Source organism: Oncorhynchus clarkii, chromosome 3, assembly GCF_045791955.1.
Source record: "Oncorhynchus clarkii lewisi isolate Uvic-CL-2024 chromosome 3, UVic_Ocla_1.0, whole genome shotgun sequence".
Classification (NCBI taxonomy): domain Eukaryota; kingdom Metazoa; phylum Chordata; class Actinopteri; order Salmoniformes; family Salmonidae; genus Oncorhynchus; species Oncorhynchus clarkii.
In genome coordinates, this window is record NC_092149.1 from 86,222,080 (window position 1) to 86,235,500 (window position 13,421).

The 13,421-nt window shown below is 45.4% G+C and overlaps 1 protein-coding gene across 1 annotated transcript in view; it reads left to right on the top strand.

Annotated features, from left to right (window-relative positions):
* LOC139386271 (zinc finger protein 804A-like) overlaps positions 1 to 4,895 on the top strand; it is a 157,489-nt gene extending 152,594 nt beyond the window's left edge. The window contains exons 4-6 of the mRNA XM_071131770.1: positions 912 to 2,482; positions 3,338 to 3,730; positions 3,878 to 4,895. Of these exons, the coding sequence (XP_070987871.1) occupies positions 912 to 2,482; positions 3,338 to 3,730; positions 3,878 to 4,737 (2,824 nt within the window). The 3' untranslated portion in view covers positions 4,738 to 4,895. The remainder of the gene's footprint in view (positions 1 to 911; positions 2,483 to 3,337; positions 3,731 to 3,877) is intronic.
* The last annotated feature ends 8,526 nt before the right edge of the window (positions 4,896 to 13,421 follow it).

The following is a 13,421-nucleotide window of genomic DNA, read 5'->3' on the forward strand; positions in this document are numbered from 1 at the left end:
GTGGGTTAACTGCCTTGTTCATGGGGTAGAACAACAGATTTTTACCTTGTCAGCTCGGGGGATTCAGCCGCCCCTGACTATAGTGGTTTTCATGAACATCCCTTGTCCATAATGTATACATCTATGGGATATTCATTGAAGAGGTAAGGGAGGAAGATGGTACATGTGATCTGCATAACAGACCTTTGTTTAACTCCTCGTCTGCATACCTGCAGACACAGATGCAAAGTGAGTCATCTGCACCCAATACAGCTACCCTTCAACATATTCTCATAGCCTACGAACTCTTACCTCTTTGTTGATTGATATCCATTGAATTGTGTCCATTTTCAGTTTTAGAAAGATTCGCACAAATTGGAAAATATATATATGGAATTATCATGAAACAATATACATTTAGATCACACAAAGGACAAACCTTAAATTGAGGAGAGCTTTAATAAATGTTTTGCACTCATGTGCCTGCATCTGCTGTCCTTTCAAATGTAAATCCAAATGTTTCAGTTGTGCAATTCCTTCAAGAACCCACCCCCACCCCACCTACTAAGGAGGTTCCTCGATGAACCGTACCTCCTAACCATTTGGGGGAAATTGTCAGTGCCAAGAAACCTAAGGTTCTTCAAAGAACTTTGAGGATCAAAGAAGAACCCTTGTTGAACCCCTCATTTTTTTTGAGTGTTGAAGAAGATAAATAAATAAACTGTAAAAAAAACTATGTTTTCATATACTGGATACACTGTATAATTGAAGTGTACGCTGCAGTCGTCTAGGGTTCTTGCTGAAGTATATCCACATGAATCATGAGCAATAATATCCTTGAGGGATTTGCACGTAACAACGGAGTAACATGCACGTATAAACACGGACTTACTCGCTGATATTCATTCAAATGTTTTATTTTTCTATTTCAGCGCTCCGGGCAGTGGCCCCAAGTTCAAGTCTACTACTGTAGCAGTGGACGCCAGCTGCAGAGAGAGCCGTACTGATGGACTGTCAGGAGAGAGCCACAACTCCACCGTGCTGGAGACCGGCACCCACAACCACACCACAGGCACCAGCACTGGCCTGGCCTCCAACAGCAAGACCCAGCAGACATCGTACTGGCCCTACAACGGCAAGGCCAAGAAACAAACTTACAAAAGGCACAAAATCGCCTTCTCGTTCTCATTCCCAAAGAAAGCATCGGTGAAGCTGGATTCTGCAGCGGCTGTGTTTTGTGAGAACACGGAGGAGGGTTCCAAAGAACGTACCGGAACACGGAAGCTCAGAATTCCCCTCGTTGAGCTGAACGTCCCTGTTTCAACCACTGCAGAGGAGAAAGGACAGGGTTTTGCGGGTGTGGAGATTAACGGCACTAAGCCTGGTGATCTTAGCCCTAACGGTGTTAGTGAGGGGAGCCAGAAGTCATCAGATACACTGTCCAGGTCTGACATCCCCATGCCTCCACAGGCATCACATCTGTATTCTGTGCTGGTTAACTCGGAGGATATCGCCAGACATTATGTGTCCTCTGTCTCCCAATTACCTGCATCCCTTTGTCACATTCCCCTAGATGACCCAGACACAGTATTAGATACACAGAACTCTGAGGAAACTCAGAGGAACGGCTCAACAGAGGCTGAACCGGAAACAAGCAAACAGCAACAAGTTCATAAAGTAGAAAGGAGTGTCTCACGGGAAGAAAACTTCTCCATTAGCAGTTCTGATGGTCCCCCTGAGAACGTCTCCTCCTCCTCCTCTCAGTCCTCTGAGCGTCCTGGGACTGCGAGAGAGAAAGGAGAAGACAGTACGGTGGTGGTGAAGACCCTGTCGGGTCCTTTCACCAAGCCCAGTCAGCCGTTCTTCTCTGTGCTCAGCAAAGATGGATACACTGTTCTCCAATGGCCTTCAGAGATGCTGACCTTCACCAGGACAGAGCCCCGTCTCTCCTACAGCTGCAATCCACTCCATTTTGACTTTAAGGCCTCGCAGCAGAGCAGGGCGAAGGTTCGTACTGGTGACAGTCAGAGTAAGACGGAGCCGAGGTTATCCGAGGCGTTGTGTATCGGCTCAACCTCTGTCTGTTCTGAGGAACTAATAGACAACAAGCACAACAAAGAGGCCTACTCAAGGCCAGACCATCATATCCCTATCAGAGTTGACAGGGAGACAGTGGAGAGGAAGGATTGTCTAATATGTGATCACCACATGAGTGACATAGACACAGAGAGCTGCAGCTTGCAACTGAAGAGACACGGCAGAGTCTACAGCAGTGGTAAATCTAGTAGTCAGTCAAAAGATCAGACTGGCAAGAGAGCAGCAGGCATCAAGAAATGGAAATCCAGAGACCGGCGCCATTACAGGAGCCACAAGAAGAAGAAGAGAAGGAGAAGGAGAAGGAGGAGAGGAGGATATGAGGAAGAGAGGCACAGAGAGACTGAGACGGATGGAGGTGTGGAGAGCGATGCAGAGAAATGCAACAAATTCCAGAGGCAGTCAGAGTGTTGGGAAGGACTTGATAGCCAATTTAGAGGCACCACTTCACAGCCATTAGAGAAGTCAAAGCAATCAGCTCAAAATCAGGCTGACAGCGGCCACGCTGCTCCCTCTGCCACAGAGGACAGGGAGAGAGAGAGGGTGAAAAGAGAGAGGGAGGAGAGAGGGAGGGAGGAGAGAGTGGGGGAGGAGAGAGAGGGGGAGGAGAGAGAGGGGGAGGAGAGAGAGGGGGAGGAGAGGGAGAGGGAGAAAGAGAGAAGCAGACAGGAAACAGCAGGCAGTGTAAACGGATCAGCGGGCAGCCTCAGTCTCTGTGATGAGGGCGCCACGGATTCTGAAAAGGTGTTCGGGAGCAACGGCAGGAGAGACCCAGTCGATCCATCAACAGAACAGAGAAACGCTGCAGGACACGGCTCACAGAGCCACGACAAACCCTGCACAGAGAACCCTGCTGGGGCTGTTAGACAATACCGAACCATGGTGATGACACATCTGTCACCACAAAGCCCAGGGACCATTACCCAAAAACCAAGCATGACTAAATCCCTTTCACCAGAGAGCTGTGGTAAAGACTGTTGTATCGGTCAATCGTTGAGAAGGAAGCGGACAGCATCATCTTTGCTTGATGCTGTTGAGCAAGGCCCTGACCATCAGGTCCCATGCACCAAGTGTCAGTCACCTGTAATGGTAGAGCCCAATGGGCCAGATGGTTCAATGGTTGAGGGGGGGTCCTCTTGGTCTGTCTGTGTTTCCTGTGGTGGGGTGGGGAGACAGAGGAAGAGACAGAGAGGGGACAGTTATGCTCCTCACATCTCAGACCCTCCTGTAGGTCACAATGTTCACATCTCAGACCCTCCTGTAGGTCACAATGTTCACATCTCAGACCCTCCTGTAGGTCACAATGTTCACATCTCAGACCTTCCTGTAGGTCACAATGTTCACATCTCAGACCTTCCTGTAGGTCACAATGTTCACATCTCAGACCTTCCTGTAGGTCACAATGTTCACATCTCAGACCTTCCTGTAGGTCACAATGTTCACATGGCAGAACCTCCTGTGGATGTAAAGTCTGATGACAGATGTAAGATGAAGATCCAGAATCTAATGAATACAGACGTAGAATACTCTGTTGTTAAAGGTCCACTGGCCAGCTGTAGTGCCCTGAGTCAGCCAGCTGTAGAGCACAGCAGTAAGCCAATGGGAGGCTCTCCTCGGCTCCAGATTCAGAACAGTGTTCCCAGCATCAAAGAAGACAGTTCTTCCTCTCCCTCTCTACCTGGGCCTGTACAAGATCCCCCAAATCACCCAGAAATAATCAGTATTACTAATGAAAATAAAAACATCACTATTTGTCTCCAAAACTCTCCCAATGTTTCTCTCCCGATCATGGTACATAATCTAGAAATGGGCAACAATGGAGAAGATTGTATAACAAGACAAACAGTGACAGTAGCAGCTCACGTCAGTCCACTGGGTGCGAGAGAGATCACCCCTCCATTCATCACTCCACAGAGGTTTCAGATACAGAATACGGGCCCGGACAAGTCCTGTCAGCATAGTTTCCAGAGCTACCCCAACCGCCAGAGGTGTTATCCTGGGATTAGGGTTAATGACGAGACGGGGATCAGGGAGGGCCTGAGGCCAGGAGGCCTTAACATTACAGGCAGCCTGTGTAGTCCCTATCATAGACCAGCTAGCTACCACAATCACAGACCACCGAGTTTCCATCCGCAGCACCCGTCTGACGGCATGGAGAAACACCACTGTGTCATTCAAATCCAGACCCATAGACACATCCTCCATCACCATCGGCAACACCAGGTGTTCCCAGGGAAGATGAAGCCTGTCCTGCCTGGGTCTCCTGTCCCCATGTCTCCCTCCTGTCCTCCCATGCTCCACCCCGTTCACCTGTCTCCCGTGCCTAACGGGTCCATCACCATCCAACACACCATTCTCCACCACCAGCACCACCATGCCTACCACCATGCAGCCTTCCTGCCCCCTCATCCCCAGCCCCCTCTCTTTCCCCAGGTCCTGCCAGTCCCAGTCAGCCGCCGGCCTATGGGAGCGGATATGTGTCCCCCTGGACCTTCTCCCTTTCTTACCTCAACACCGCATCTGTCTGTTGTGGCCCCGCCCAGTTTACACCACCACCCGATGGCAGTGACGTTCCACGCCATGCCCCGCCCAACCATGTTCCCTCCCTCGATGCTTCAGTCACACCCACATCCCACCGTCATCCCACTGCAGCCCATGTTTTAAGACATCACATCCCCAGTGCAGCCCATGTTTTAAGACATCACATCCCCAGTGCAGCCCATGTTTTAAGACATCACATCCCCAGTGCAGCCCATGTTTTAAGACATTGTATCCCCACTTGCAGCCCATGTTTTAAGACATTGTATCCCCACTTGCAGCCCATGTTTTAAGACATTGTATCCCCACTGCAGACTATTTCAATCATGGTTCCTTTTGTTGCTTCCAACAAAACATGTAATTTACTTCCAGCTCATACTTTTTTCCCATGTAGTTATGTCATTATCTTCCTGTAACATCCAACCCTGTTTTATCAGTGGAAAGGCTTCTGTAGTGTTCAGAGTGATAAGTGCTTTTCATGAATACTGTACTAGACAGAAATATTTCCTTTAGAGAGACAATCAAGCATAACTAAAGAATTAAGACGTGTGTGTGTGTGTGCACATTTAAAAATAAACAGTCTGATGTAGAAACTGTCCCAGGCAGATTCATTATTAAAGTCTGTGGTATTCTATAGTCTGTTGTTTTTATTTTTGTTGCCAGTCAAGTGCTTCAATAGTCTACCTTTTGGGCATTTTAATGCAATTCTAGTTCAATTAAACATGAACACACACACAATAAAGTGTTGTATCTGGTGTAATAGCACGTGTCGATGACGTTCACTCTACATTCATTTGCTTTCCTAAATGATGACAAATCATTCCTGTAACATTTACCCCTGAATTGATCCAGATCCTACAGTATAAAGTTATGTTTTTTTGTTTTTAAATGTCCTAAAATATGTTTTTTTTTTTTTTGCATCTGACTCTAAAATTAATTTAGACCACTCTATTTTTATTTATTTATTTTATTTATTTATTTATTTATTCGTTCTATTTTACAGCCATCCCTCCTTAGTTCCTGAACAAGAAACACAGCTAATATGGTCGGTTCTGATGACTTCGATGTTACACGTCTTCATATTTGACATAAATGTTGACCCCTTTCTGATTCAGAAGTAGGATAGCAAAGACAAAAATGGGTTCAAATGTCTAATCAACTAGTTTTCTTTTGTATAAAACATGACCTAAGTGTCTTTATAATCACATTAAAAAAAAAACACAGATTTGACATGTAAACCTGGTTACCGTGTGGTTTCAAGCCTCTCCATAGGTCTTCATGTAGCTGTAATACAGTAGATATATATACACTCCCCCTACGTATTTATTTGGACAGTGAAGCTAAAACAAATGTGTGTGGCTCTGTACCGCAGCATTTTGGATTTCAGATACAAAATAATAAAAAATAAAATGTTTATATGAGACGACCGTACAGAATGTCACCTTTAATTTGAAGGTGTGTTGATACTGTTTAGAATCTAGTTCCTCCATTTTTTAAAGGTGTCATAAGTATTTGGACAAATTCACTTGTATTACAATGGTCAATAATGTGTTGTGTCATTTTGGAGTGACTTTTATTGTAAATGAGAGTAAAATATGTTTCCTGAACACTACTACATTAATAATATGTATGCTATCCTTGATTATGCATGAATCATGAATTATTCATGAGTGAATCATGAATAATGATGACTAAAAAAGTGACAAAAATCATAACCCCCTAACTCATCATTATTCATGATTATCTGTTTGGTTTTATATTTTATTTTACCTTTATTTAACAAGGCAAGTCTGTCTAAGAACAAATCCTTATTTACAATGACGGCCTACACGGGCCAAATCTGGACGACGCTGGGTCAATTGTGTGCCGCCCTATGGGACTCCCAATCACGGCCGGTTGTGATACAGCCCGGAATCGAACCAGGGTGTCTGTAGTGACGCCTCGAGCACTGAGATGCAGTGCCTTTAGACCGTTGCGCCACTCGGGAGCCCAAAAATCACGGTAGCATCCACATTACTGCAGACATTTTCAGAAACACGTTCTGTTCTTTCAACAACAACAAAAAAAAAGTGAACAAAACGACACAATGCATCATTTACCATTCATTTCTATCGGCCACGACATAATCTGAAAACGCCACCCGAAAACAAACATCAAATGCATATAAACAAGCTAGTAGAGACACAAGCTCGATGCAGTCATTGTGTGATAGCAATATGGGATCAAATGCTCAACTTTTGACCCCCTCAAAAAAAATGTAATACAAATTTGTAGAAATACTTTATTTAAGACACCTTTCAAATGAGAGGGGCGTGGTATATCAAGTACTTTAACTTCTAAACGATTTATAAACAAACATGTTTAAACATAGCACCTTCTGTACTGTCGCTTCATATAAAACAGTTCATCTATAAGAGACAAATTCAAAGTAAAAGCTTCACTGTCCAGATAAATACGTAAGGGAGCGTAGCTGTTGCCGGGATTTAAAAAAACTGTCCTACCATTCTGTAATATAATTAATTCCACTTGCTCTGAGAAAAAGAAGACATGTTGTAAATTAGACATATTTATATTGTAAGATACAGTTCTGTTTTTATAGCACCCTGGGTGAATTATTATCAGCATTCAACTATGTTTTTACTAAAATTGTGTCAACAGATAAATAAATAAATTAAGCAGATATATTCCTACTTCTTGAGTCTCTTTGTTTTGAGATGTGTCTGTTTTGAGATGTGTCTGTTTTGAGATGTGTCTGTTTTGAGATGTGTCTGTTTTGAGATGTGTCTGTTTTGAGATGTGTCTGTATGAGATGTGTCTGTGTGAGATGTGTCTGTTTTGAGATGTGTCTGTTTTGAGATGTGTCTGTTTTGAGATGTGTCTGTATGAGATGTGTCTGTTTTGAGATGTGTCTGTTTTGAGATGTCTGTTTTGAGATGTGTCTGTGTGAGATGTGTCTGTATGAGATGTGTCTGTATGAGATGTGTCTGTATGAGATGTGTCCGTATGAGATGTGTCTGTTTTGAGATGTGTCTGTGTGAGATGTGTCTGTGTGAGATGTGTCTGTGTGAGATGTGTCTGTTGTGAGATGTGTCTGTTTTGAGATGTCTGTTTTGAGATGTGTCTGTGTGAGATGTGTCTGTATGAGATGTGTCTGTGTGAGATGTGTCTGTGTGAGATGTGTCTGTATGAGATGTGTCTGTATGAGATGTGTCTGTATGAGATGTGTCTGTGTGAGATGTGTCTGTTTTGAGATGTGTCTGTGTGAGATGTGTCTGTATGAGATGTGTCTGTGTGAGATGTGTCTGTATGAGATGTGTCTGTGTGAGATGTGTCTGTATGAGATGTGTCTGTGTGAGATGTGTCTGTGTGAGATGTGTCTGTATGAGATGTGTCTGTTTACCCTCTGTACCCAGTATAAATGACAACAGCAGCATCTTTGTCAAGTTGAGTGGAAATCATTCTGCACAGAGGCATTAACCGAAAAGCTGTTTGTGGGGTTGTAAGACGGAGGCAATTTGTCTTGGAGATAAAAACGCTGTTGAATATTTCATCTAAAGAGTCGTTGAGGGGAGAATTACAACAAAAAAAGTCAGTCTATTTTACAATGAGATTAAATTAAATCTCTCACAGCCAAGGCTTGTCAAACAGCCCACATGCTTTTCAACAGCTACATGACCTCCAGAGCTCTATAGCTGTCGAAATAAATGGCCACTTTCACCTCCAGGCTTCTACAGTGTTTCTCAGTGTTCATCTATTGAGTGACTTAAAGGATATAGTCGGGCTAAAGTCAAAGTAAAATACATGACTACAATGTCCCAATACACTTCACAGGGGGTGGGAGGGGGGGGGATACATACACAAGCTAGGGTAGATCTACAGAGTGATACATTGCTAGTTGCATCACCGTCTGACTGACCACTGTGATGACAGTTTACAGCTGCTGAGGCATTACAGCAGGGACGGACACCTGCCAGTTTCCTAATCGGAAGACAGTTGGGGTCTCGCCTTACTGTTGAGAGTTGGAATGGTAAAATACACAAGGTGCATTTTCTAAATGTGGTCGTGCGTCAGCAGTTTTTTCTCTTGTTATGTCAATCAGTTTAATTAGCCCATGTCAGCAAATGTTTTTTTTTTTGGGGGGGGATTGCTAAATTAATTTAGGAGCCAGCTATCTAAACGTATTATCGTGTTCGAATTACCGGCCAGAGGGGCCTTCATTGATTTTGTTAGTCAGTCTCACTCAGATATCATATTAAAGACTTCAAACACTCGACTCCACCCTATGGCAAAATTAGCAGAATTGTAGGAAGCTCGCTGTAAAACATGTCATTCGCAAAATGAGAATTGCAGCAAACTATAAAACTACAACATTATCTCAAAACCCAATGGCAAAATGTGTAGAATTGCTCAAAATGGAACTATAAACTTTAACATTTCTCTAAGCTATCATGAGGAGGGCCACTAAAAATGTGTGTGTGTGTGTGTGTGTGTGTGTGTGTGTGTGTGTGTGTGGAGGGGGGAGGGTGTTGATGTGGATACACAGATATGCTGTGGCCCGTCATGATGAGTGCACATTTTTTGGTGGCCTCCTCCCAAATCCATTAGAGTATGGATGATGATGAATACCGCCGTGCTCCACGCTCATACGCTCTGGGTGCCTTCTCCCAGGACGCTCATAAGCTCTGAGTGCATTCTCCCAGGACGCTCATACGCTCTGAGTGCCTTCTCCCAGGATGCTCATACGCTCTGAGTGCATTCTCCCAGGACGCTCATACGCTCTGGGTGCCTTCTCCCAGGACGCTCATACGCTCTTAATGCATTCTCCCAGGACGCTCATACGCTCTGGGTGCCTTCTCCCAGGATGCTCATACGCTCTGGGTGCATTCTCCCAGGACGCTCATACGCTCTGAGTGCATTCTCCCAGGACGCTCATACGCTCTGGGTGCATTCTCCCAGGACGCTCATACGCTCTGAGTGTATTCTCCCAGGACGCTCATACGCTCTGAGTGCATTCTCCCAGGACGCTCATACGCTCTGGGTGCCTTCTCCCAGGACGCTCATACGCTCTGGGTGCATTCTCCCAGGACGCTCACACGCTCTGGGTGCATTCTCCCAGGACGCTCATACGCTCTGGGTGCCTTCTCCCAGGACGCTCATACGCTCAGCAGCACTCCCCCTACTGTATTAACCTCACGCTGAGCAGCACTCCCCCTACTGTATTAACCTCACGCTGAGCAGCACTCCCCCTACTGTATTAACCTCACGCTGAGCAGCACTCCCCCTACTGTATTAACCTCACGCTGAGCAGCACTCCCTCTACTGTATTAACCTCACGCTGAGCAGCACTCCCCCTACTGTATTAACCTCACGCTGAGCAGCACTCCCCCTACTGTATTAACCTCACGCTGAGCAGCACTCCCCCTACTGTATTACCTCACGCTGAGCAGCACTCCCCCTACTGTATTAACCTCACGCTGAGCAGCACTCTCCCTACTGTATTACCTCACGTTGAGCAGCACTCCCTCTACTGTATTAACCTCACGCTGAGCAGCACTCCCTCTACTGTATTAACCTCACGCTGAGCAGCACTCCCCCTACTGTATTACCCTCACGCTGAGCAGCACTCCCCCTACTGTATTAACCTCACACTGAGCAGCACTCCCCCTACTGTATTAACCTCACGCTGAGCAGCACTCCCCCTACTGTATTACCCTCACGCTGAGCAGCACTCCCCCTACTGTATTAACCTCACGCTGAGCAGCACTCCCTCTACTGTATTAACCTCACGCTGAGCAGCACTCTCCCTACTGTATTAACCTCACGCTGAGCAGCACTCCCTCTACTGTATTAACCTCACGCTGAGCAGCACTCCCCCTACTGTATTACCCTCACGCTGAGCAGCACTCCCCCTACTGTATTAACCTCACGCTGAGCAGCACTCCCCCTACTGTATTAACCTCACGCTGAGCAGCACTCCCCCTACTGTATTAACCTCACGCTGAGCAGCACTCCCCCTACTGTATTAACCTCACGCTGAGCAGCACTCCCTCTACTGTATTAACCTCACGCTGAGCAGCACTCCCCCTACTGTATTAACCTCACGCTGAGCAGCACTCCCCCTACTGTATTAACCTCACGCTGAGCAGCACTCCCCCTACTGTATTACCTCACGCTGAGCAGCACTCCCCCTACTGTATTAACCTCACGCTGAGCAGCACTCTCCCTACTGTATTACCTCACGTTGAGCAGCACTCCCTCTACTGTATTAACCTCACGCTGAGCAGCACTCCCTCTACTGTATTAACCTCACGCTGAGCAGCACTCCCCCTACTGTATTACCCTCACGCTGAGCAGCACTCCCCCTACTGTATTAACCTCACACTGAGCAGCACTCCCCCTACTGTATTAACCTCACGCTGAGCAGCACTCCCCCTACTGTATTACCCTCACGCTGAGCAGCACTCCCCCTACTGTATTAACCTCACGCTGAGCAGCACTCCCTCTACTGTATTAACCTCACGCTGAGCAGCACTCTCCCTACTGTATTAACCTCACGCTGAGCAGCACTCCCTCTACTGTATTAACCTCACGCTGAGCAGCACTCCCCCTACTGTATTAACCTCACGCTGAGCAGCACTCTCCCTACTGTATTACCTCACGCTGAGCAGCACTCCCCCTACTGTATTAACCTCACGCTGAGGAGCACTCCCTCTACTGTATTAACCTCACGCTGAGGAGCACTCCCCCTACAAGCCCATCCAACCAACTACCTCATCCTCTTATTAGTTTTTTGTTTTTCTGCTCTTTTGCACACCAGTATTTATACCCTCACATCCACATCTGCACCACTATCACTCCAGTGTAAGTTGCTAAATCGTAATTACTTCGCCACTCTTGGCCTTACCTTATTGCCTTACCTCCTTACTTCATTTGCACACACTGTATAAAGATTTTTTATTGTGTTATTGACTGTACGTTTGTTTATTCCATTTGTAACTCTGTGTTGTTGTTTGTATGTTTGTTTATTCTATGTGGAACTCTGTGTTGTTGTTTGTATGTTTGTTTACTCCGTGTGTAACTCTGTGTTGTTGTTTTTAATCGCACTGCTTTGCTTTATCTTGGCCAGGTCGCAGTTGTAAATGAGAAGTTGTTTTCAACTGGTCTACCTAGTTAAATAAAAGGTTGAAAAGATGTACATTATTTTGTGTGTAGCTACAAATTCTTCGTAGCTAGCTAGCTAGCTAGCAAGTCAGCTCTATGGACTTTTCCATTCGCTGAACCATCTTCCAGCCAATGGAAACAGATGGAAAAAAAATACGCACAAAGCAACCACTTTACTTCATAATAACTATCAACTAATTATGTATGAATCACAATAATAATATATATAATAATAACCTAACCTAAGAGGGAAAACTAATATTAAGCAAGATAGATGTCAATTCTTCGTGGGTAGCTAGCAAGCCAATATCTGGCTTGCTGATAGTAGTAGCTAGCCTGTTAGCCCTATTGATTTACTATGTCCTAACGAACTACGGTAGGTAAACATGCCAAAAATTAAGACCGCATGTACAGTACTTATTAACGTATCAAGATACAATATCGTAGTCAGACAACATGTGAGATGTGAATATGCAACATTTTGTTCCCGAAATCGGAGTGTATTTTCTCTCGTGTCAGCTCAAATAATGGCCTGCTCTAGATAATTTTTTTAAAGTGTCATATTTCCATGCATACTTTCTGTTGAAGCTTGCATTGAGGCATGCTTCAAAATATGTACGAACGAAGTACGCATTGGAGAAGTGCCCTCCCTGCTTCGTTTCGGATACTTTGATCTGGACTCATACTCCGACCCTCTCGTGCTCCGATGTGTGTGCTTGGAGAATGGGAGTGTATATTTTAACACTCTCTGACTCTCCTGAGACAGGTTTCTGCCACACATCCTTTTCTCTCTGATCCAGCAACAGATGGTTAAGCCTTAGTCATCTCTCAGTGAGAGGGAGCGTTTTCGTTTACACCTCCCTCTCCCTCTCTCTCTCTCTCTCTCTCTCATCCCCTGCCTCTCTCTTCCCCTCTCTCTCAGTGCTTGTCTCTCTCGTCCTCTCTCTTTCCCTCTTGCTCTCTCTCTCTTCCCCTCTCTTCCCCTCTCTCTCTCTCTCTCTCTCTCACTCTCTCTTACTCTCTCTCTCTCTCTCTCTTCATATCTTCCCCTCTCTCTCTCTCTTCCCCTCTCTCCTCCTCCCTCTCTCTCTCTCCTCCCCTCTCTCCTCAGTGTTTGTCTCTCTCCCCCCCCCCTCTCTCTCTTTCACTCTCTCTCTTTCACTGTTTCTCTCTCTCTCTTCCCTCTCTCTCTTCCCTCTCTCTCTCTCTCTTCCCTCTCTCTCTCTCTCTCTCTCTCTCTACCCCTCTCTCTCTTACAGTGTTTATCTCTTTCACTCTGTCTCTCTCTCTAGGATTATTCACAGTTTGTGAGGTCACTCACCACCTGTTTCGATATTTTCTCAGTTCCTCTGGAGATCTTGGACCTGAAACATGGCTCTTCAACTCCCACACCAGTGTCTCTCTACACCTAGCTGCCCAGCAGGCAAAAAACACTTCCTGTTGCTCCCACACCTGCTGTTAGAATGCACCCTTTTTTATTTATAATAAAAGTACCCAATAACATTTTAGTTTGTTCATTAGGGGTGAAATTCAGATCTGAGTTAAGAATGCGAAAATGGAACATAATTCCGATTTTAAGCACTTATCTCTCTATACATATTCTGACCTTGAACTTAAGCATGAGAACAGCATGCTATTCACCCGCTATT